At 34.9% G+C, this 24,784-nt stretch overlaps 1 protein-coding gene across 4 annotated transcripts in view; it reads right to left on the bottom strand.

The window, feature by feature from the left end:
- SPATA16 (spermatogenesis associated 16) overlaps window positions 1-24,784 on the bottom strand; it is a 242,839-nt gene that overhangs the window by 146,180 nt on the left and 71,875 nt on the right. For all 4 annotated transcript variants that reach the window (XM_042903103.1, XM_042903104.1, XM_042903105.1 and 1 more), the window contains exon 3: window positions 20,121-20,266. In XM_042903103.1, coding sequence (XP_042759037.1) covers window positions 20,121-20,266 — 146 coding nt within the window. The remainder of the gene's footprint in view (window positions 1-20,120; window positions 20,267-24,784) is intronic.

The raw sequence follows: 24,784 nt of genomic DNA, 5'->3' as shown, positions 1-24,784 counted from the left end.
ATGGCTAAAATTAACAATTCAGGAAACAACAGATGTTGGTGAGGATGTGGATAAAGGAGACTCCTTTTGCACTATTGGTGGGAATGCAACTATTGGTGGTGCAGCCACTCTGGGAAACAGTATGAAGGTTCCTCAAAAATTAAAAATAGAACTACCCCATGACCCAGCAACTGCACTACTAGGTATTTATCCAAAGGATACAAAAATACTGACTCAAAGGGGCACATGCACCCCAATGTTTATAGCAGTGCTATCAATAATAGCCCAATTATGGAAAAAGACCAAATGTCCATTGAATGATGAATGGAGGAAGAAGATGTGGTATATAAACACAATGGAATATTACTTGGTGATCAAAAAGAATGAAATCTTAATCTTGCCATTTGCAGCAACAGGGATGGAACTAGAGCATATTATGCTAAGAGAAATAAGTCAGAGAAAGACAAACATATGATTTCCCCTCTACGTGGAATTTAAGAAACAAAATATATGAACATAAGAGAAGGGAAGGAAAAATAAAATAAGATAAAAACAGAGAGGGAGATAAAGCACAAGACTCTTATATGCAGAGAACAAACAGGGCTGTTGGAGGGGAAGTGGGTAGGGGGGTATGGACGTTAGGGAGGGAACTTTTTGTGATGAGCACTGGGTGTTATATGTAAGTGATGACTCACGAAATTCTACTCCTGAAACCAACACTACACTATATGTTAACTAACTTGAATTCAAATTAAAAAAATCACTTGACCTTGCAGGAAGTAGAAACAAACATATCTCTGCTGTTTTTATTATTCATACTTACCCCAGTCCACAACAATTACATGTTTTATAACATTTCAAAATTTTAAGGACATTACTGCTTTTAATATCCCAGTGAGAATTTACAGAGGAAGAAGTTGCAGAAAGACTAAATGACTGGTTCATTCCTTCAGAATGGATTTTAGAGCTGGTGTATTAGAAAATGGGAAACCAATATAAAAGAATCATCTTAAAATAACATAGGAATAAACTCAACCATGAGGTGTGCCTGTGCAGCCTATTTGCCAGTTTCAAGGACCAAAATGAACAACATTTCCCTGAAGGCAGTATTCAGCATGGGAATTGTGCATTAGCACCCCTGGTCTGTTTTCCAAGAACCCCATGGAAATCAAAAGCAGGGGAACAAACCAGCAATAAATGGTAGATTCACATTCCAAAGAGGGGTCCTGACAGCAGATGCACTGTTGCATAAGAATACTGCTCCATTACATTAATATACTGCTTCTTCATTTATGGACCATTTCTGTATCTATGAGTAAAAAGAAAGGAAAGATAAAAGCCAAATGGATACTGACTCCAGAGTTAAGGCTAGTCTAAATTATTATAAGAGAAAGAATGCAACTAGGATGAGACATAAAACACCAAGCAAGATGATTATAAACTAAAATGCAGTCAACTTGAATACAAGGGTAGATGATGAACTATCTAGGTGAAGAGCCATTGGAGCAATGGTAAAGTATAATGGAGGTAATACGGGAATGCTGAAGCCAGGGTTATTGTAACTGATCTATTGCAAGCTGTCATAATTTTTAAAAATAAGCATAAAAAGTTGTGAATTTATTTAATATAAATAGAATATAATCCTTTTATTATATCTTTTGCAACTTGGACAGGCAACTCAAGAAATCTGATCCAGGGGTGCCTGGGTGGCTCTGTCGGTTAAGCATCTGACTTCAGCTCAGGTCATGATCTCACAGTTTGTGAGTTTGAGCACCGCATCGGGCTCTCTGCTGACAGCTCAGAGCCTGGAGCCTGCTTTGGATTCTTTGTCTCATTCTCTCTCTGCCCCTCTCCAACTTGTGCTCTGTCTCTGTCTCTCAAAAATATATAAAAACGTAAAAAGGAAGAAAGAAAAGAAAGAAAGAAAGAAAGAAAGAAAGAAAGAAAGAAAGAAAGAAAGAAAGAAAGAAAATCTGATCCAGCTTCAGACCCTGCTTATTAATGAAAACTCAAGAGAGGGTCAATCTGTTTTGTTCTGCCTTTAGTATGTCTTAAATTTTCCTCTCATATCAGAAATAGTCACTGCTGTCTCCTTTTCCCTCCTCTCCTCCTAACCTCCTCACCTCCCTGCCTCATCTTCTCCCCTCTTCGTCTTCCTCTTCTTTTTTCTCCTCCTATCCTCTGCCTCTTTATCTCCCTCCCCTTCCCTCTTCATGTACTTGTCCTTCTCTTTCTTCACGTCCTCTCCTTCTTCCTTTCCTTCTCTCCTTCCTCCTCTTCTTTTCCTTTTCCTCCTCCTCCTCTCTTTCCCTTCCTCTCCCTTTCTTCCTCTTCTTCTCCTGCTTTCCTTGTTTCTTCTCCTTTAGAAAAGAAACTTCAAATAAGATGTCTGAGCTATCAGGGTGTGTTTCTTGTGTTCTTATTAAGATAAGCAAATAATGATTCTTAGACACTTGGACATTTCTATTCCTTGGATAAAATATATGACCATATTTAATTATTTTTTGGAATTTATTTGCTTTAAACTTCATTGTCTTTTTTCTCACTTAATTTTTTAAAACACAAATAAGGCTATGTGTTTATCTTTCAAGACAGTTTTATTAATTCATGTGATAATCACAAAGAGGCAGGGCTTCAGGTAAAAAGAAAAAAAAAGTGGTGATGATGTATGTTAGAGTCTTGTGACTTAAAACCTGTGTTGCATCAATGTTGTGCAGTAGACTTGCTACATATCATTACCCACAAATCACACATGTGAAAAGCAAGGATTTTTCAAACCAATCAGAGAAGTGGAAGGTGAGCCTATAATTTTATGATTTTAGGGACAATGCTCCCTATATCCCACTGCTACCTCAATCTGGGGTGGGAACCCCTCCAGATTTTAAAGATAGTATGATTTTCATTATTTTTAAGCTGAAATGAGATGATACCAGAGTTTTTAGGAGAAAGAAAAATTACTGCAATGTTTGCTAGGTGTGGTTCCTTCATCTGTAAAATGGTAGTAAGGAAAACTCAGGAAGTTACTGGAAGGATTAACTAAGACAGCATATGAAGCACCTAATCACACCTGCTACAAGGAAGGTGTTTGAGAAATACTTGTTCTCATTCCTGCTTGAGAACTGTTTCTTATGTGGTCTGTTTTGCACTGCCGAAACAGTGCAAAACTGTTTCTTTGTTTCTTTGTTTCTTATGTGGCTGTTCCCTGCAGTATGGCACAGTGAATACTTTGCCTTTCCACAGAAATGAGAATGTTTTATATTCTTTTAGAGTTATGCTTCATATATCTTCAGTGGAAGTATCTTTTTTATAGGTAAATATATTTTTGTGGGGAGAAAATAGAAAGATACATAAAGGTACTAATAATGATTCATACAGTGTTTTTTAACATGCCTAAGCTTTTGAAGAGTCAAAATGCCTGACTTGCAAAAAGTCCAACCAGATATCCTTACGCCGTGATTCCCATTTATCATCTTCATGCTCTTCAGCTCATGTAAACATACATGTATACATGGTCACACAAACATATAGATTGTGTTAATTTCATTCGGTTGGAAGGAATAGCCAGTAATCAAGGGATTATCAAAGGATGGAGCTAGGAAGAAACATTTCCTAGCTCAAACCTTTCTAAGTTGAGAAAAATGAGTACGGATACTGTAATGTCTTTCTTGAAATGAATGGCAGTGTCTTTAAAATGGTTACCCATATGTTTTCTCAAAGCAAGACACTGTAAGGTACCCAGGGTTGTATACATTCAGGTTAAGATCAAACATTTTTCTTTTGTGTTCCTATTATTATCCTCCAAGTGGTATCAACACTGCTACTTAGTAGCCTACACATTTGTTCATATCAAGAAGAAACTGGCACCAGCAATGCTCCCATTTTTTTTATTAATATTGTGATTTTGTTTAAGTTCATCCAAACTGTGAGGATTATTTTGTCTTAATACTATTGAACTATTGAATTTAATGGCCAAACTTTATTTACTTTTGCTTACCAATTTAAATTTAAAATTTCCCTAGTTTTAAGGTATATTTGACAAAAATTGTATGTATTTAAAGTATAAAGTATGATGGCTTGATACATGTACACATTGTGAAATTACCACAGTGAAGTTAATTAACACATTATTGCCTCACATGGTTCCTTTTTTTTTTCTTTTGGTGTGGTGAAAACGCTTATGATTTATTTTAATAGCAAAATTCAAATATACAATACAGTCCTCATGCTCTATGTTGGATTCCCAGAACTTGTCATCTTATAACTGAAAGTTTGTAACCTTTGACCAGTATCTTCTCATTTTCCCAACCCCCCCAGGCACCAGCAATCACCATTCTACTCTCGGATTGTATGAGTTAGACTGTTCACATGTGAGATCACACAGTATTTGTCTTTCTGTGTCTGGCTTATTTCACTTAGCATAACATTCTCCAGGTTCATTCATGTTGTCACAAATAACAGGATTTCCTGCTTTTTATGGTTGGATTATATTCCCTTGGGTGTGTGTGTGTGTGTGTGTGTGTGTGTGTGTGTGTGTTTGTATACATATCAGATTTTCTTTATCCATTCATCCATTCACAGACATTCAGTTTGTTTCCTTATTTTAACTATTGTGAAAAATGTTGCAATGAACACGTAAATGCAGATATCCTTTCAAGATACTGACCTTATTTCTTTGGGTATCTATCTAATAGTAGGATTGCTGGATCACACAGTAGTTCTATTTTTAATTTTTGAAGACTCTCTATTTTTTTCTAAAATGGCTATAACAATTTACATTCCCATCAACAATGTGCAAGTGTTCCCTTTTGTCTGTATCTTTGGCAACACTTGTTCTCTCTTGTCTTTTTTTTAATTTATTTTTACATTTATTTATTTTTGAGAGACAGAGAGAGCACAAGTGGGGAGGGGCAGAGAGAGAAGGAGACAGAATCTGAAGCAGGCTCCAGGCTCTGAGCTGTCAGCACAGAGCCCGACACGGGGCTCAAACCCACAAACAGCAAGATCATGACCTGAGCCAAAGTTGGACGCTCAACCAACTGAGCCACCCAGGTGCCCCTCTCTTGTCTTTTTTTTAAGTGTTTATTTTTGAGAGAGAGTGAGAGAGAGAGAGAGAGAGAGAGAGAGAGAGAGAGAGAGAGAGACAGAATATGAACGGGGGAGAGGCAGAGAGAAAGGGGGACAGAGGATCCTAAGTGGGCTCTGTGCTAACAGCAGAGAACCTGATGTGGGACTCAAAATCACAAGCCGTGAGATAACAGCCAGAGCTTAACTGACTGAGCCACCCAGGCATCTCTCTTGTTTTTTCCATAATAGCTATTCTAATAGATATGAAGTGGTATTTCATTGTTTTGATATACATTTCCCTGATGATTAGTAATGTTGATGCCCATTCATATATCTCTTGGCCATTTGTATGTCTTCTTTGAAAAAACGTCTATCTGGGTCTTTTGCCAATATTTTAATCTGTTTTTTATTTTTATTTTTTTTTGCATTTGAGTTGTAAGAGTCCCTTGTATATTTTGGATGTTAACTCCTTATCATATATAAGGTTTGAAAATATTTTCTCCCATTCCATAGGTTGCTTTTTCTTTTTGTTCATTGTTTCCTTTGCTGGGCGGAGCTTTTTACTTTGACATAGTTCCACTTGTTTATTTTTGTTTTTGTTGCTTGTACTATTGGTGTCCTATCCAAAAAAATCACTGCCAAGACCAATGTCAAGGAGATTCCCCCCCCTACATTTTCTTCTAGGACTTTTATGCTTTCAGAGCTTATTTTTAAATCTTTAATCCATTTTGAGTTGAGTTTTGTTCATGGTATAAGGATCTAATTCCATTAGTTTGCATGTGGATATCCATTTTTTTTTCAGCAACATTTATTGAAGAGACTATCCTTTTTCCATTGTATATGCTTGGCATCCTTGTCATAGATCCATTTTTCATATATATGTGGGTTCATTTCTGGGCTGTTTGTTCTGTTCTATTGATCTATGTGTCTGTTTATATGCCAATACCATTCGGGTCTGATTTCTTTGTTAGCTTTGTAATATAGTTTGAAATTAGGAAGTGCAATGCCTCCAGCCTTGTTCCTTCTCAAGATTGCTCTGGCTATTTAGGGTTTTCTGTGGTTCCATATGAATTTTAGGACTGCATTTTCGACTGTGAAAAACGCCATTGGAATTTTCATAGGATTGTACTCAATCTATAAATTGCTTTGGTAAGTATGGATATTCTAACAATATTAATTCTTCTAATCCATGAATACAGGTTACCTTTTCATTTATTTGAGTCTTCTATCTTTCATCAATATTTTACAGTTTTTAGTGTATAGGTCATTCATCTCCTTGGTTAAATTTATTCCTTAGTATTATTTTATTATATTTGATGCTATTATAAATAGGATTGTTTTCTTGATGTCTTTTTTCAGATAGTTCATTGTTAGTGCATAAAAATGCAAATGATTTTTGTATGTTGACTTTGTTTCCTACAACTTTACCCTATTTCTTTATTAGTTTTAACAGTTTCTTGATGGAGTCTTTAGGGTTTCTGTCTATAAAATCACACCATCTGCAAATAGAGACAATTTAACTTCTTTCTTTCCCATTTGAATGCCTTTTATCTATCTTTCTTGCCTAATTTCTCTGGCTAGGATTTCCACTACTATGTTAAATATAAGTGGTGACAATGAGCATACTTGTCTTGTTCCTGATCTTAGAGGAAAAACTTTGAGTTTTTCACCATTGAGTACGATGTTAGCTGTGGCCTTGTCATATATGGTCTTGATTATGTTGAGGCTGTATTTCTTCTTTACCTAATTTGTTGAGAGATATATTTTTTTTATTATCACCAGGCTTTTGAATTTTGTCAAATGCTTTTTCTGCATCTATTCAGATAATCATATGATTTTTATCTTTTATTTTGTTAAAGTGATGTATTATGTTTTTTGTTTACAAATGTTGAACCATCCTTGCATCTCAGGAATGCATCCCACTTGATTATGGTGCATGATCCTTTTTTTTTTTAATGTTTATTTTTGAGAGAAGAGAGACAGAACGTGAGCAGGGGAGGGGCAGAGAGGGAGACACAGAATATGAAACAGGCTCCAGGCTCTGAGCTGTCAGCCCAGAGCCCGATGTGGGGCTCGAACTCATGGACTATGAGATCATGACCTGAGCTGAAGTCAGAAGCTTAACCAACTGAGCCACCCAGGCGCCCCAGTGCATGATCCCTTTAATGTGCTGTTGAATTCAGTTTACTAGTATTGTTCTGAGGATTTTTGTGTCTATGTTAACCAAAGATATTGGAATGTAATTTTCATATCTTAAAGTGTTCTGGTTTGGCTTTTGTATCAGGGTAATTAGTTTGGAAGTATTTTATTCTCTTCTAGTTTTTGGAAGAGTGTGAGAGGAGTGGAGTTAATTCTTCTTTAAATGTTTGGTATAATTCACCAGTGAAGCCCTCTGGTCCTTTGAGGGAAGGCTTTTGATTATTGCTTTGATATCCATACTTATTAGTCTGTTCAGATTTTCTATTTCTTCATGATTCTGTCTTTGCAGGTTGTACGTTTCTATGAATTTGTCCATGTCTTCTAGGTTATAAAATTTGTTGGTTATGGTATTCTCTTATAATCTTTTGTATGTCTGAGGCATAAGCTGTAATGTCTTCTCTTTCATTCATAATTTTATTTGAATCCTCTCTTTTCTTGATTAGTCTAACTAAAGATTTGCCAATATTTTTTATCTTTTCAAAACATCAACTCTAGTTTTGTTGATTTTTTTCTGTTTTTTTTTTGTTCTACATTTCATTTATTTTGCTCTAATTTTTATTCTTTCTTGTTTTCTACTAACTTTAGGTTTAGTTTGTTCTTCTTTTTCAAGTTCCTTGAAGTATGAAGTTAAGTTGTTTATTTAACATCTTTCTTTCTTTTTTAAAATATTTCCTTTTTCATTTTGAGAGACAGAGAGACAAAGTGTGTGCAAGCAGGGAAGGGCAGAGAGAGAGGCAGAGAGAGAATCCCAAGCAGGTTCCACACCCAGCACACAGGCCTACATGCGGCTCAATCTCAAAATGGTGAGATCATGACCTGAGCTGCTTATCAGGAGTAGGGTGCTTAACTGACTGAGCCATCCAGTCACTCCTAATACCTTCCTTTTTTCTTAATGTAAGCATTTATCTCTATAATCTTCCCTTTTAGAACTGGTTTTGCTGGATCCCATAAGTTTTGGTATATTGTGTTTTCATTTTTTTTTTTTTTGACTCAGGATACTTTTTGATTTCCATTTTGATTTCTTTGACTCATTGGATTTTCAGGAGTATGTCATTTGATTTGCATGCATTTGTAAATTCGCCAATATTCTTTTTTTTTAAATTATTTCTAGTTTCATACTGTTGTGGTCATAGAAGATATTTGACGTTTTCAATATTTTTAAATTTGTGAAGACTTACTTTGTGGCTCTATTTATGATCTATCCTGGAGAATGTTCCATGTGGGCTTGGAAAGGATGTGCATTCTGGTAGTGCTGGATGGAATATTCTGTGTGTGTGTGTGTGTGTGTGTGTGTGTGTGTGTGTGTGTGTGTTTATATTTTTAAATTTAGCTACTACCACTCCACATCAGTGGGGAACAGCCACAGCACCTCTGTATATATTTGTTAGGTCCATTTGGTCTATAGTGTTATTCAAGTCTGCTTTTCCTTTTTGATTTTCTGTTTGGATGACTTATCCATTATTGGGAAAGGGGTATTGAAGTCCCTTGCTATTACTGTATTTCTGTTTGTTTCCTCCTTTAGTTCTGTTAATATTTGTTTTAAATATATGTGTGCTCCAATATTGGCTCCCACTGGTTATCCAGGCTGATGGGACTACCTCTGGAACTGGAGTTGACATGAGTTAGAGCCAGGTCATGTGGCTGTTGCTGCATCCACAGTAGGATCTGCAGTTGGTGGGTCTGTTACCAGGGACTTAGGTGGGCATGAATCATGTCTGTTTTAAGATCACTTAAAACAGTAATTGTCTTCTTTGGAAAAATGTCTATTCATGTCTTCTGCCCATTTTTTAACTGGATTATTTGTTTTTTGGGTGTTGAGTTTGGGAAGTTCTTTATAGATTTTGGATATAAGATATGTCATTTGCAAATACCATCTCCCATTTCACAGGTTGCCTTTTAGTTATGTTGATTGTTTCTTTCACTGTGCAGAAGATTTTTATCTTGATGAAATCCCAATAGTTTTTTTTTTTTGCTTTTGTTTCCCTTGCCTCAGGAGACATGCCTAGAAAGAACTTGCTACAGCTGATTTCCAAGAGGTTACTGCCCATGTTCTTCTGTAGGATTTTTATGTTTTCCTGTCTCACATTTAGGTTGTTCATCCATTTTGAATACATTTTTGTGTATTGTGTAAGAAAGTGGTTCACTTTCATTCTTTTGGATGTTGTTGTACAGTTTTTTCAATACCATTTGTTGAAGAGACAGTCTTTTCCCCATTGGATATTCTTTCCTGCTTTGTTGAAGATTAATTGACCATATAGTTATGGGTTCATTTCTGGGTTATCTGTTCTGTTACATTGTTCTATGTGTCTCTTTTTATGCAAGTACCATACTCTTTTGATCACTACAGCTTTGTAATATAAGTGGAAGTCTGGAATTGTGATGCTTTCAGCTTTGTTTTTCTTTTTCAAGGTTTCTTTGGCTATTAGGGGTATTTTGTCGTTCCATATAAATTTTAGGATTGCTTGTTCTTGTTCTGTCAAGAATGCTGTTGGTAGTTTGATAAGGATTGCATTAAATGAGTAGATTGCTTTGAGTAGTATAGACATTTTAGCAATATTTTGTTCTTCCAATTCATGAGCATGAAATGTCTTTCTATTTCCTTGTGCCATCTTCGATTTCTTTCATCAGTGTTTTATGGTTTTCAGAGTACAGGTCTTTCACCTCTTCGGTTAGGTTTATTTCTAGGGGTCTTATTGTTTTTGGTGTAACTGTAAATAGGATTTTTTTTAATTTATCTTTCTGATGTTTCATTATTGGTATACAGAAATGCATCAGATTTCTATATGTTGATTTTGTATCCTTTGGATTTACTGAATTTATTTATTAATTCTAGCAGATTTCTGGTGGAGTCTTTTGGGTTTTCTATATAGAGTATCATGTCATCTGCAACTAATGAAATTTTACTTCTTCCTTGCTTACTTGGATGCCTTTTATTTATTTTTGTTTTCTGATTGCTGTGTCTAGGTCTTCCAGTACTATGTTGAAGAACTGTGGTGAGAATGGACATCCCTGTCTTGTTCCTGACCATACAGAAAAAAAAGCTTTCAGCTTTCCCCCATTGAAGATGATATTAGCTGTGGGTTTTTCATATATGGCCTTTAGTATATTGAGGTATGTTCCCCTCTAAACCTATTCTGCTGAGGGTTTTTATCATGAATGTTGTACTTTGTCAAATGCCTTTCTTGCATTTATTGAAATGATTATATGGTTCTTATTCTTTCTTTTATTAATTTGGTGTATCACACTGATTGATTTGTGAATACTGAACCACCCTTGCAACCCAGGAAAAAATACTACTTGATTGTGGTAAATGATTTTTTTAATGTACTATTGAATTTATTTTCTGGTATTTTATTGAGAACTTTTGTAGCTATGTTCATCAGGGATATTGGTCTGTAGTTGTCTTTTCTAGTGGAGTCTTTATCTGGTTTTGGTATCTGAGTAATGCTGATCTCATACAATGAATTTGGAAGTCTTCTTTCCTTTTCTACTTTTTGTAATAGTTTGAGAAGGAAAGGTATTAACTTTTATTTATTTAAAAAAATTTTTTTTCTTAGAATTTTTTTAACGTTTATTTATTTTTGAGAGAAAGAGAGAGAGAGAGAGACAGAGTGCAAGCAGGGGAGGAACAGAGAGAAGGAGACACAGAACCTGCAGCAGGCTCCAGGCTCTGCACTGTCAGCATGGAGCCCAGCATGGGGCTCGAACTCATGAACCATGAGATCATGACCTGAGCTGAAGTCAGATGCTTAACTGACTGAGCCACCCAGGTGCCCCTAACTTTTCTTTAAATGTTTAGTAGAATTTGCCTATGAAGCCATCTGGCCCTGTACTTTTGTTTCTTGGGAGTTTTTTGATTACTGATTCAATTTCTTTGCTGGTTATCAGTCTGTTCTGGTTTTCTATTTCTTCCTGTTTCAATTTTGGTAGTTTATATGTTTCTAGGAATTTATCCATTTCTTCCGGGTTTTCCAATTTGCTGGCGTATAGGTTTTCATAATATTCTCTTATAATCGTTTGTAATTTGTGGTGATACTGATTTTTTTCAAAGAACCAGCTCCAGTTGATCTCTTCTATAGTTTGTTTCTTTTTAGATTTTATATAATTTATTTCTGCTCTAATACTTATCATTTCCTTCCTTCTGCTGGCTTTAGGCTTCTTTTGTTATTGTTGTTGTTGTGTTTTTTTCTTTTTTCCTAGCTCTTTTAGGTGTAAGATTAGGTTGTTTACTTGAGATTTTTTTGCTTCTTGTTGTAGGTCTGTATTGCTATATACTTCCCTCTTTGGACCATTTTTGCTGCATCCCAAAGATTTTAGACTGCTGCATTTTCATTTCATTTGTTTCATTTATTTTTAAAATTTCTTTGATTTTCTGGTTGACCCATTCACTGTTTAGTAGCATGTTTTTTAACCTCCATGTATTTGTGGTCTTTCCAATTTTTTTTCTAGTGGTCAGAGAAGGTGCATGGTATGATTTCAATCTTTTTGTAATTGTTGAGGCCTGATTTGTGACCATATATGTGATCTATTCTGGAGAATATCCCATGTGCACTTGAAAAGAATGTATATTCTGCTATTTTATGACGGAATGTTCTGAGTATATTTGTTACATCCATCTGATCCAGTTTTTTTTAGTCTGGGAAACTCTTGATCTCTCCTTCTAAGTTCTGAATGATAACTTTGCTGGATAGAGTATTCTTGGCTATAGATATTTCCCATTCAGCACTTTTAATATATCATGCTACTCCCTTCCAACTTGCCAACTTTCTGTTCAGGAATCTCTAGCTAGCCTTATGGGTTTTCCCTGGTAAGTTGAGGGCTTCTTTCGTTTTGCTGCTCTTAAGATTTTTCCTATGTCACTATACTTTGCAAGTTTAGTTGCAATATGTCTTTGTGTTGGCCTCCTTTTGTTGATTTTGGTGGGAGTTCTTTGTGCCTCCTGGATCTGGATGTCTGTTTCCTTTCCTAAATTAGGGAAGTTTTCTGATATTATTTCTTCAAATAAATTCCCCCCCCCCCCCCTTTTCTCTCTCTTCTTCTGGGAATCCTATGATACAAATGTTATTATATTTGATGGAGTTACTGAGTTCCCTAAATCTATTTTTGTGCTGCATAATTCTCTCTTTTGTTTACCTTCATTATTTTCTATTATTTTGTCTTCTAGGTCACTGACTCATTCCTCTGCTTCTTTCAGTCTGCTGTTCATTGCATCAAGCCTGTTTCCAATCTCATTTATTGCATTTTTTGTCTCTGATTCTTTTTAAACTTATCTCCGTGGTAAGGGTGTCACTGATGTCTTCTTTTCTCAAGCCCAGTGAATATCCTTATGATTGCTGCTTTAAATTCTCAATTAGGCATGTTACTTGTATCTTTTTCACTTAGATCTCTGGCCATGTCCTCATCTTGTTCTTTCATTTGGGATAAATTCCTCCATCCTGGAATTTTGTCTACGTTTTTGCTTTCTTCTCTGTGTTAGAAAATCCAGTTATGTCTCCTGGTCCTGAAAGTAATAGCTTAATGAATAAAAGGTTATGTAGTAACCAGGGACCGTTGCTTCAAGAAGTGTCTCCAGTGTGTACTGCATGTGCTCTGCTGTTGTGTTTTGGCTGATCATCTGCAGAGGCTGTTCTTGCTGTTTTTGGGCAGTGTTCAGTCCCTGGCCTGAATATGACAAATTTAAACTAGGTGTGTTCTAGTTTGTTTCTGAAGTAAGACTTGACACCAACTCCACTAGAATTGAGGTCCTGCAGAACTCTCTGGTTGATGTGGTGTGAGTAGGGGTTTGTATTGGTTTTCTTGGTGAGGGGACTGCTGCACTGGGACTGAGGAAGGTTAACTGAGAACAGCAGTCCTGCCGGAGCACGGGTCGGGGGGGGGGGGGCGTGTGTGTCTTGGTATAAGCAAGTTAGGCAGCCAGTGTCAGTGTTGTACTGCTTCTTGTAGGTGGCTCTGTGTTTATGCTAGGGGCTGGGAAGGAAAGTGGTGTCAGCCAACTCCTTTGTTCTGGAGAAGTGACTCTGTGAACTCCTGCTTCTCAGGGACTTGCTCCAAGAAGAGTGAATAATCTCCCCACCTCCAACTTCCCATATGCCCCAGGCATTCTAAAGATTGCTGTATCCCTGCTGTCTGCTTCTGGGTTATTTGCCTGCCTTCTCTCCAGGAGTAGGGCAATACCCCCCAGGTTCTACCCCAGCCAAGCCCACTGACCTTTAAAAATCCAGGCTTTAAGCCCCACTGGTTGCAAGAACTCACAAAATTCAGTCCATCTCATTTTCCAAGCCAACGGGGCGGGGGGGGGGGGGCTTTGGGGAAATGTTCTCCTAGTGTGTTTCCCTCTGTGCTTTTCTCTCTCTTGCCCTTCTGTGCAACCATGGTTCCCTCCTCTCCACAGCACCCACGATTCATTTCTCCCTTAAACTACATCTCCACACTTCCTACCTTTTTCAGTGTGGTCTCTTCTCTCCCTTTGGTTGCAGAGTTTGTTCTGTCAGTTTTCAGGTCAATTTCTGGGGTATTTGGATGATTTGATAGTTATCTAGTTGTGTTCATGGGAGGAGACAAGCCTAGGTCTTCCCACTCCACTGCTATCTTCTTCTCTTTCCAAATATTTTAATGTTTTAAGCTCATATCACTTCTGAACACTTTACTCAAAATTGTGTATATAACACCTTAAAAATTGTATTTTCATAGAAGTTTTCAAATTGTCTACTTTATGGAGTATGTGATGGGTTCAAAAAGGTATCTGAAAAATAATAATCTCCTCTATGCAGATATAGTTTATTGGTAATAATAAATACCACTGAAAATAATAATAAATACCATTGAAAATGGTGGTGGTGGGATCGAAAAAAATACAAATATGATATATTTTGGGATTCAGGGAAGACAAATCAGTTTACTTATATTTAACAATGAGAAAACTGATTTAAAGGGAAGTTAAGTTTCTTGCAGAAGTCAAAGCTAGTAATTGATGAAGCAGAGATTCAAATCCATGACTTTGGTTGTTTTGTTTCCTTATATTTTGCCCCAAAGGTGATTTAAATGTACATTGTTTAATTTCTAAGTATTTGGAGAGATTTTCTAGATATCTTACTATTAATGATTTCTGATATAATAATTACATTAACCATATTCCATTGTGGTTAGGGAACAAGCTCTGTCAGATTTCACATTTTTAAAATTTTACAGAGTCTTATTTTTATCTCTAGTAATGCTCCTTTTCTTAATTTCTACCTTGTCTGATATTAATATAGACAAACCTGACATAAAAACAAGTTTTTATGTTTACTGTATAAGTAGATCATTTTTCTCCCTTTTATTTCCAACCTATATCTTTTTTGTAGACAGTATATAGTTAAATCTTGTGATTTAATCCAGACTGGCAATCTCTACCTTTTAATTGGAAAGTTTAGTTAATGTACATTTAATGTAATTATTAATATAGTTTGCTTCAACTCTACCATCTTGCTATTATCTTCCAGTATTCCATCCATTATTTGTTCCTCTCTTTCACCTTTCTGACTTATATTTAGTTAATTGAATCTTTAGTATATAATTTTAAGTCCATTATTGACTTGCTAGCTATACTTTTTCTATCTTTTAATGGCTACTGTAGGGATTATAACATGCAACCTTAATTTAACACAGACTACTTAGAGTTAATATTGTACTATGTTATGTAAAAGTCTTAGTAGTAAAATGACATTTGTACTCCCTCCCACAGGCCTTTGTGGTATTGTAGTCAAATATTTCACATCAAAATATGTAATCTTATTATTTATGGTTTTTCTTTCATCAGTTTTAAAGTTAGTCCATTGTATTCTGGCCTCTATTATTTCTGATTAAAAGTCATCTATTACTTGTATCACTGTTCTGTAGTATGTAATGTATTGTTTTCTTTTGGCTGCCTTTAATATGTTCTCTCCATGTTGGATTTTCAAGAATTTGATTATGATGTTCTTAGATGTGGTTCTTTTTGTTTTTATCCTGGTTGGGGCTAACTGAATATTCCTATTTTTTCATAAAATTTGGAAAATTTTCAGTAACTACTTTAATGTCCGATTCCCTCTTTCCTTTCCCTTTGAGACTTCAGTTACATGTATTCTAGATTTCCTGCTACTTTACCTGAGGACAGGTCACTGAAGTATTGGTTAATTTTTTAAAATCTCTTTTTTCTCCATTCTTCATGTTGGGTAATTTCTATAATTTGTCTTCAACCTTTAGCAGTCTCCAAAGTTCTATCGGTACATTTCAAAATTTCAGATATTTTATTAATCTGTGTTAAAATCTCCATTTAGTTATTTTCTTAGTTTTTATTTTTCTGTGGAGATTCTCATCTCTTCAGTTATTATTACCATTGTATCTCAAGGGCCTTGGACCTATATTTCACAGCTCTTTAAAGTCTTTCTCTACCAATTCCAACATTTGGGGCAGCTCAGGGTCTGTTTCTATGACTTTTTCTTAAGTATGAGTCTTATTTAACTACTTCTTTGCATGTGTATTAATTTTTAATTTTATGCTGGACATTCTGGATGAAACTGTGTAAGGAATCAGATTATGCATCATCCTTGCAAATTTGTTGATTTCTTTTTTCCCCTATCAAGTAATTAAATGGTGTATACATTTTTTCTTGTCATGCTTAGCTTTAGTCTTTGTTAGGGCAGGTCTATTTTGGTTTTAAGCTTAATCCTAATGTGTGGTCCTTTCTAGAGGCCACGATCCTTACTCTTAAACATGGCCTTTCTGGGGTCTCAACTGAATGACTGAGGTACTCATTGAGGTCTTTTCATGTGGACACTCCACCATATCCCATCACTGCAGGTCCTCTCATATTTCCATTTAGCACTAAGTCTTGCAGCAGGGAATCTCTGCTACATGGAGCCTCACTCCTCACATTGGCTAAGAACCTATAATAAATCCTCATGCAGACTTCTACCCCATCTCCTCACACAGCTCCCTCTTCTTAGGCCACTTACCCTATAAATTATAGCTTTTCCCTTTTTCAGTCTAGTATTCTCATCTCTGCCTCCTCAGTTCAGTGAGACAACAATTTAACTTGTTATCCATCTCTCCGAATTAGGGCAGGAAAATAACCCTCACAAAAAACTGAGAAAATTGTGGGGCTCACCATGTGTATTTCCCTTCTCTCAAGGATCATAGTCCTGCTGTGACCATTGTCCATTACCTGAAAACAGTTGCCTAATATATTTTGTCCAGTTTTATAGTTGTTTACAGTGGAAAAATAGGTCCATTACCAGTAACTCTGTCATGGATGGAATAAAAAAAATTCATGGATTTATATTTAATTTTCACAAAACTTTATTTTCACAAAACTTTGTGAAATAATATTTGTGAAGTAGGTACTATTATTATAATCTAACTTCATAGAGAATTAAACTCAGGCTAACTAATGAGTGGGGGAGTCAGAATTTGAACCTAGGCAGTCATATTCCAGACTCTTCTCTGATTCAATATACCATACTGCCTCTGCAACATGAAATTATGTTTATTTCCTTCATAGCATTTATCACATTATTTTTTCTCATGTATTTATTAATATTCATTTGTTTTTCACACTTTGACATTTCTTCTAATGTGTATAAATACCATACATTTCCTGTTACAACTGCTTCCCCACTTGGATAGCACAGGGTATTAATAGGCATTCAATAAATATTTGTTGAATGAATGAATGAATGAATGTAGATGCCACCATTATAAAAAAAAATTGAAAATAAGATCTTTTGTACATATTTGGTATTTTAGATTTCATCTTGCTTGCTACCTTGTGGCATCAAAATTCTGCATCAAAACAAACAAGAATCTATAGGTGAGAAACATGCAAAAAAGTGGCATGCATCATTAAAATCTTTACAATTATATACATCAAAATGTAATTATATGATAGAAAAAGAGTTACAGCACGATTTCTACTCTTGTTGAGAGTAGAAATCAATCTTAGGAATATTCAAAACACTTCCTGATAAACAATGGCACTAATCTGATGAGGTAAGCACAGAATTGATGTGTTTCATGAATCTAGGCATCACTTTTGGTTGAAGTAAAAATACCATGGTATACATACCTGCCACTTTGGACATGTTATTAGGAAAAGAATTATTAATAATTGTTTCTAGAGCCTTTCTATCACTTAGTTTCATATTTTAAACATCAATACACATCTGATTAATTTCAAAATGTATCTTTGTTGAACTTAAAACCATAAAGTTATGGTTCCTGTAGTCTTCCACATGACAAAACAATATGCATTTAGTTTTATCAGAAGCAAAACTACATGATGGTTTTTAAGCTAATTTTTGTGCTAACAAATCTCCTAAAGATATGCAGCAGACCTCACATTTACATAAAATTAAAGAAAGAATGCTTTAGCAAATGCAAATAAATGCAAAAAAGGAATATTTTAATTTTGATTCATGATTAGTATCAACCATCACAATATGGTAATAATACAAAAGCAAAGTTCTGCATTCATTGTATAATTAATGATTGTAAGCTATTTCTAGATTGAGAATTCTGATTAATTAATTTATTTTGAGAAATATATTTATTGATTATATATCAGTCTGTGTTTTAAAATCTGAGATCTTTAAAAACACTTTAATATTAGAATCATATGCACTGGCTTCTGCAGTTCTGCAGTATGACAAGCCCAGTAAAATGATTTATTTCACTCAGTGCATTATTAATTGTATGAATTGACTGTTTAACCTTTATTGATTTGCGTTTCTTATTTAATGTTCAACTTAGAAACAGAAGCAAAAGTTCTTATACTATAGAAAAAAAAGATAAAAGTTAATCTGAGTGTAATTGGTAAGATCATTTTACTATTCACCATTAAATATCCTCAGCAATTTTTAAGTCTTCAAAGAGTTCTCTTAGTTTTAAAACAAAAATTGCTAAATCTCAACAGTGAAATTATTGAAGTTTACCTTTGCATTGTTAGGACCTGTAGCATTTTATTGTTTCTTATATTTGGATTACAGTGCAATTTTACATTTATGTTCATCACTTATTTTTATAACACTGAGTTGATTTTTTATGTGATCATGCCATTTGGAACTCTTTTATTATTGAAAATGATTTAGGGGCACCTGGGTGACTCAGTCAGTTAAGCTTCTCTGACTTTGGCTCAGGTCATGATCTTGCAGTTCATGGGTTCGAGCCCTGCATTGTGCTCCGTGCTGACAGCTCAAGGCTGGAGCCTGCTTCAGATTCTGTGTCTCCCTATGTCTCTGCCCCTCCCCTGCTCACACTCTGTCTCTGTCTCTGTCTCTGTCACTCTCCCTCAAAAATAAATAAACTTTTAAAAATGTTTTAAAAATCCATCAAACCCATTCTGATATCCAGGAGATATTTTTCTTAAAATGTTGGCCATGCTGGTGGCCGTCTTTATGTGTGGTAAAAACCATGGAGAAGGTGATAAATAGTTACTTTCTGTGCATCTTCATTTATTATTGTTTACATATGCCTATAGATTTTCCAGGTCAGTTCCAATTTCAAATATTTTTCCTCTTGTAATTACAAGTCACCCAAGTAGCCCAGGAATTCCAGTATTTTGACATACTGAAATATATGTTACATTTCCAATATTGATCCTTTCAAATGGAAATGGAATAAAATTATTTGACAGACTGCATGTCCCAATATTGGGTTTGGAAACTATGGATGCATAAAATGCTTCCAGAAAGTATTGGGTTGAATTTTCTTTTGGTGTCAAAGAGACACTGCCTTGAGGTTCTGTAGTTGACTTAAGCAGGGAAATTTCTTTCAAGCAGGTTATCTTGTGGATTTCAAAGTGATTTTGTTGTCTGCAGGTCTTTGATGGCAAGGGTAAGCCTACAGATTTGAGATTTCCTTATGACTGTGAGGAATCTTGGGGAGATCTTTTAAATCCTTATGGATGTGGAGCCATAAATAATGTTTCCCATGCTGGCAGATCTCCCACTTACAAGATGGGTCTTAATACAACTGATAGTTAGGGTTCCTAGTGGTTATTAACAAGACAGGCATTATCTTCTCATGTTGATAGTGATTTGTTATTTGTATCCAAAAGAAGTGCAGAATGTGTGAGACCAGAGAATGAATAAGACAAGAAGTTCTAGATAAATTGCTCAAAGTTAGGCAAGGAAGAGAGGAGGCATCATAATTCTAAGCAAACAGCTATTTGAAAAGCATAACATAATCACTTTAGCTTTGCTGTATATTAAACTATTACCCATGGTAAGAGTAAGGCATTTAGGAAACAGGACATATGAAAGGTACATGTTTACAGAAGAAAAAGAGGCCTGGGGGATTCTGGGAAGCCACAAGATAACATAATGATCCAGAGTTCTGAAGAAGGATAGAACTATAAAAAGAAATCTTTAAGGAAAATGATAAAAAGTGTTTCACACCTTTTGACAGCTGTCACACCTACCCTTGCAAAGCATCCTTTGAATCAGACATCCTATCATCAAATAAACCATGTACTGTCAACTCTTTGCTTATGGTTTAGTCTGAATTTCCTTCCACCATTTTCCATATCTTGTGCATTTTTGGAAATCCTTCTCATCCTTCTCATCCCTCACTTACCTTATTCACTCCTTCCTCTCTTCCTGTAGTAATTTGCTACTCCAGATATCTGCCTTTTTATTTTGCCCTGCATTATGTGTAGTTGTGTGTTTATTTCTTCCATTAGGGTTTAAGATGCCCTTTGTCCTCTTTATCATTATCTAGTTTAACATAAATCAAGTACTAAAGAAACGTTTTTTGTTTTGTCTTTAAATTTAAATGAAATGGAAGTTGATAATACAAGCTCACATAGTGCCCTTTGCTTGCATGAACAGCGTTTACTTGTAGCCATTAATACTTCATTTTACCTGTGTGCATGATTCAGGGCAAGGTCGGGTTTCCTCATGCGTAGATAGCATGTAACAAGCTTTGTCTCAATGAAACTTGCCACACTTGCTATATCTTCAGCAGATGCTTCAAATGGTTTTCCCAGAGCTGCCCCTTTGCTACAAAGCTTAAAATTAAAAAAAAAAAAAAAAAAAAAGACTTTAAATTTCCTGATAATCTTGGCATATAATTGATCTTTTATATAAGCAAAACACATATATGTATGCATACTTTTTCCAAAATATCAGTTAAATATTAATTTTTTGATTATAAATTAAATAAACTATTCCTATTCACTATTATGTGACTATAATATAAAATAAGTAACACATTTTACTGCAAAATGCTTCCTGTAAAACATTTTAAAAGAATGATATATTTTAAGAGGATGCCATTTGCTGAGAATGTCTATTTTAAAAATAAAGCATATAATAAGCAAAGATATTAACAGAAAACCAGGTATAAATCATATTAAATACCAGTACTTTTATGAAAACCCAGCAGAGCAATGATCTAGCACACTATCAAGTCTGATTTAATATAATAAGGGGTATCGGAAGTAAACTCCTAGGAACCATTAACGTGATCGGTGATTAATTTGAGTCTGAATCATATTCTCTAAGATGTTATTGAAAGAAAAGAAGTGAAAATTTATTAGAATTTATTGGCAGAGAACACAGTATCTGAAAAACATGGCAAGAATGTGGAATTCTTAATAAAAATTCCAGGAAGTCAGTGGTTTCTGGGCACCATAGATAAACTGCAGATGAAGAAAATAATTAATTTTTTAGGAGAACCCCAAACATTAAGAAGGGTAAATAATATGACAATGATAGATTGGCACTTGTTTTCCCCTCAGAGTTTTCTACTGCTCTTTGGAATTAAGGCTGATGGGGGGGAAGAAGAAACCCCACTTTCTGTTTAGTGAGCTTATTCAGAATATCTGCTTTTTTGCTCTTTTCTATTTCCATCTGACCATATACTGGGTAAAATTGTCTCATGAGGGATAGTAATATTTGGAATTAATATCTGTTTATAAATACCTTAATACAGAATTTCGTATATTCTAAATACTGTTTGTTTAAATGATATAGTTTAAACTAATTTTTCTTTTATAGATTAAGTCAAACTGGCTTATCATTTACATTAACATTATGGTCAACTATTTTTTAAAGTGAAATTTGTTTGAGAATGGCTATATTCTGTTCTAAAATGTATTTCTCTTAATTTTATCCAAAAGCTATAAGCTTAAATAAAATCTAGAGTCTAGATGTTTAATATCACTAGTTTGAATTGGTAGTTACCTGATACGATTATCTTTTGTCTGGATATCCTGTCAATTGTGAGAATTCATATTATTTAAAAGTTGTTTCCTATCTGGTGAAAACCGTTACTTCATTTATTTGGTCAATAAATATTTATTAAATCTAATACTAATTGCCAGACAAACATTACCACCTTTATATTTTAATTTGCATTAGATAGGTCTTTTTAAAATGAGTTTTGGGTCCCTCAGTGGCTCAGTCAGTTGAGAGTGGGACTCTTGATTTCGGCTCAGGTCATGATCCTAGAGTCATGGGATGGAGTCCCACATTGGGCTCCACACTGAGCATATAGCCTGCTTAAGATGCTCTGTGTCTCTCTCTCTCACCCTCTGCTCCCCTCCCCCCCCCAACTTTCTGTCTCTCAAATAAATAAAAATTAAAAAAAGATAAAGTGAATTTTGGCTGGTTTTAGTTCTGTGTAAATTCCTATTTTTTTTAATCCCTTGCCTATTTCCATTGACATGTTAATCTCTTATTTATTATAAGAGCTCTTTAGACATATAAGCTATTATCCCTTTTCCTGTAAAAACTATGTATACATGATCAAATATAAGCGTCTTTCCTTCAAATTATCTTTTAGAGGGGCACCTGGGTGGCTCAGTTGGTTAAGCATCCGACTTCGACTGAGGTCATGATCTCACAGTTTGTGAGTTCGAGCCCCGCGTCGGGTTCTGTGCTGACAGCTCAGAGCCTGGAGCCTGCTTTGGATTCTGTGTTTTCCTCTCTCTTTCTGCCCCTTCCCCATTCACGCTCTCTCTCTCAAAAATAAATAAACTTAAAAATTAAGAAAAAACAAATTATCTTTTAGAAAAATAGGCAAATTTAACTCATGTTCTTAAAAGGATTCTCAAAGTACATACTATAAAACCTTTTTCTCAATTATTTAGAAGAAAAAAAGGAAAGACGATTTGTGGATGACCTTAGTTTCGATGTTTTATAAAGATCACCTGATTAATTGGTAATAAAAGAGACAAAACATTTAACACTGATTTAGTAACTATTCCTGAGTCTGACCCTCACAAATGTCAAGGTGGTTATAAACACATCTTGAAATATACTTTAAGCACTGTAGTTTGAACATAGCAGCTTAGGATAGCATCTCCCTTCTGCCAATCTGATCCTTTAGGACCTAGAAATACCTACACGGACAATCTTCCAGGGGAAAAAAAGAAGATTTTTGAATGGAATAGCTCTTCATAAAGCCCAAATCAGTAGAAAATGAAGTGAGTAAAAATTGTGTAGTTTTGTTAGTATATCAAAGCATTAAAATTCTAGACCTTCTTCATTAACTTTATCTTCTAAATGAAATCAGCACTTTTTTCAAGTCTCAAACACCCAAACCTCCTGAATTCTTCATATAAAATCTTACACAAATAAAACAATAAGCAAACAAGCCACCCATTGAGTGCATTCTTTGACCCTTCCTGTCTGTGTTCCTCTCTGATGTGATGGAGCAGATAAGCCTCCTTTCTCAGGCAAACTTTTTTTTTTTTTTTTTGATAGAGTGGAGAGTGTGGGGTAGGAGGGGCAGAGGGAGAGAGAGAGAGAGAGAAAGAGAGAGAGAGAGAGAGACAGAGAGAAAGAGAGAATCTCAAGCAGGCTTCACACCCAGCAAGGAGCCTGCTGCAGACTGCTATCTTGGGACTGTGAGATCATGAACTGAGCTGACATCAAGAGTCAGAGGCTAACTGACAGCCACCCAGATGCCCCCTCAGGCAAACTTTTTGTGGGATGAAGGAGTGGGCTGTTCAGGGAGTAGTTACAGGATGACCTCAATGAGGACATTCAGATCTTACATGCCAAAAAATAGACCTTCAGACTATTAAAGGCTTTTTCTATAAACACTGAAAGTGAAGAATAAATGTTGTTAGAAGATCAGTCTTCTAACAACGGTAATATTCTCTACTTCTATAAAATTGAAGGCCAGAATAAGAATGAAAATGATCAACCTTTAGATTTATTTGAAATAAGCCTTGCAATTAGGCAAATTGTTATCAAATATGCTGAAATTAAAGGTAGGATTATAGGTAAATGTAGACAAAGTTTGGCATCAGTATTGTTTAAAAATTCCAGATATTTTACTGAATTTTTAAATTTATATGCAGACATTTGTACAGACTTTATTTCTCTAGAAGATAAAGGACTTTAGTGTGGTATGAGTTGAATGTAGGAAAGGTGACTTTGTTCAACTAATATTTGCCTGAAATTATATATGTAAGTCTTTGGTAAAATAAGTCATGAACACAACAGAATAAAAACCTTTAGACTATTTGATAATACATCAGTGAGGAGACTTTGAACTGGGAAATATGATTATTGGGTATTAATTTTTTGTTTCCAAAGGAAGACTAAAATATTTTTCAATGAAGCATGGACAAATTAAAAGAATATTATTTAAGGGAAAATACAATGAAAAATCCTATGGGTATAGTTATTGTCCTGATGAGAAGCTAAATATTAAAATTTCAGTAGTAAATTAGAATCACGGGTTCAAATTTTAATAACAATATACATATTTATAAAATATATATGATAATTTTCTGAAAACAAGATAATACTTTGGAGTTATAAAACATTTTTTTCTAAAATATCTCAAGGTTCTCTTAAGAAATAAATATCAAAATTATTTTCAGAAATTTTGTTATAAAGAAATTTCAAGGTTTGTTTAAAAATACAGATAAAAATTGGGGTGCTTATTAGGTGGTTCAGTCGGTTAAGCGTCTGACTTTGGCTCAGGTCATGATCTCATGGTTCGTGGGTTCAAGCTCCGCATCATGCTCTGTGCTGACAGCTCAGAGTCTGGAGCCTGCTTTGGCTTCTGTGTCTCCCTTTCTCTCCACCCCTCCCCTGCTCCTGCTGTCTCTCTCTGTCTCTCAAAATCAAATAAATGTTAACACACACACACACACACACACACACACACACACAACCTATAAAAATAACACAAATCCCCATAACAGCAGAAATAGCCAATATTAAATATTATATTGTGGGTCTTATTCTTAAAATGCAACCATGTATTTTTTTTTAAATTTAAGATCAGCATTATCAAGACTAATATTGTTAATAGGGTTCTCCCCCTTTTAGGATATTATATGATGAGTGCTTGCCCACTATATTTCTGAAACATAATTTTGAGTGATTCCTGAAGATCTAGGGAAGAATAATAAATTTGAAAAATATGCATTATTTTAGTTAACAAATATCCACAAATAAGAGTATATGTCATCCATCCAATAAATAATTTTCAAGGTTTTTATATTGTTTTTGGAGTCACAAAAACATCTAAAGATAGACAATAATTTATCCATAACTCTATC

The sequence above is a fragment of the Panthera leo genome, chromosome C2 (genome assembly GCF_018350215.1).
Source record: "Panthera leo isolate Ple1 chromosome C2, P.leo_Ple1_pat1.1, whole genome shotgun sequence".
NCBI lineage: Eukaryota > Metazoa > Chordata > Mammalia > Carnivora > Felidae > Panthera > Panthera leo.
The sequence above is the reverse complement of the archived record's forward strand: the minus strand, read 5'-3'. Positions and strand labels throughout refer to the sequence as shown.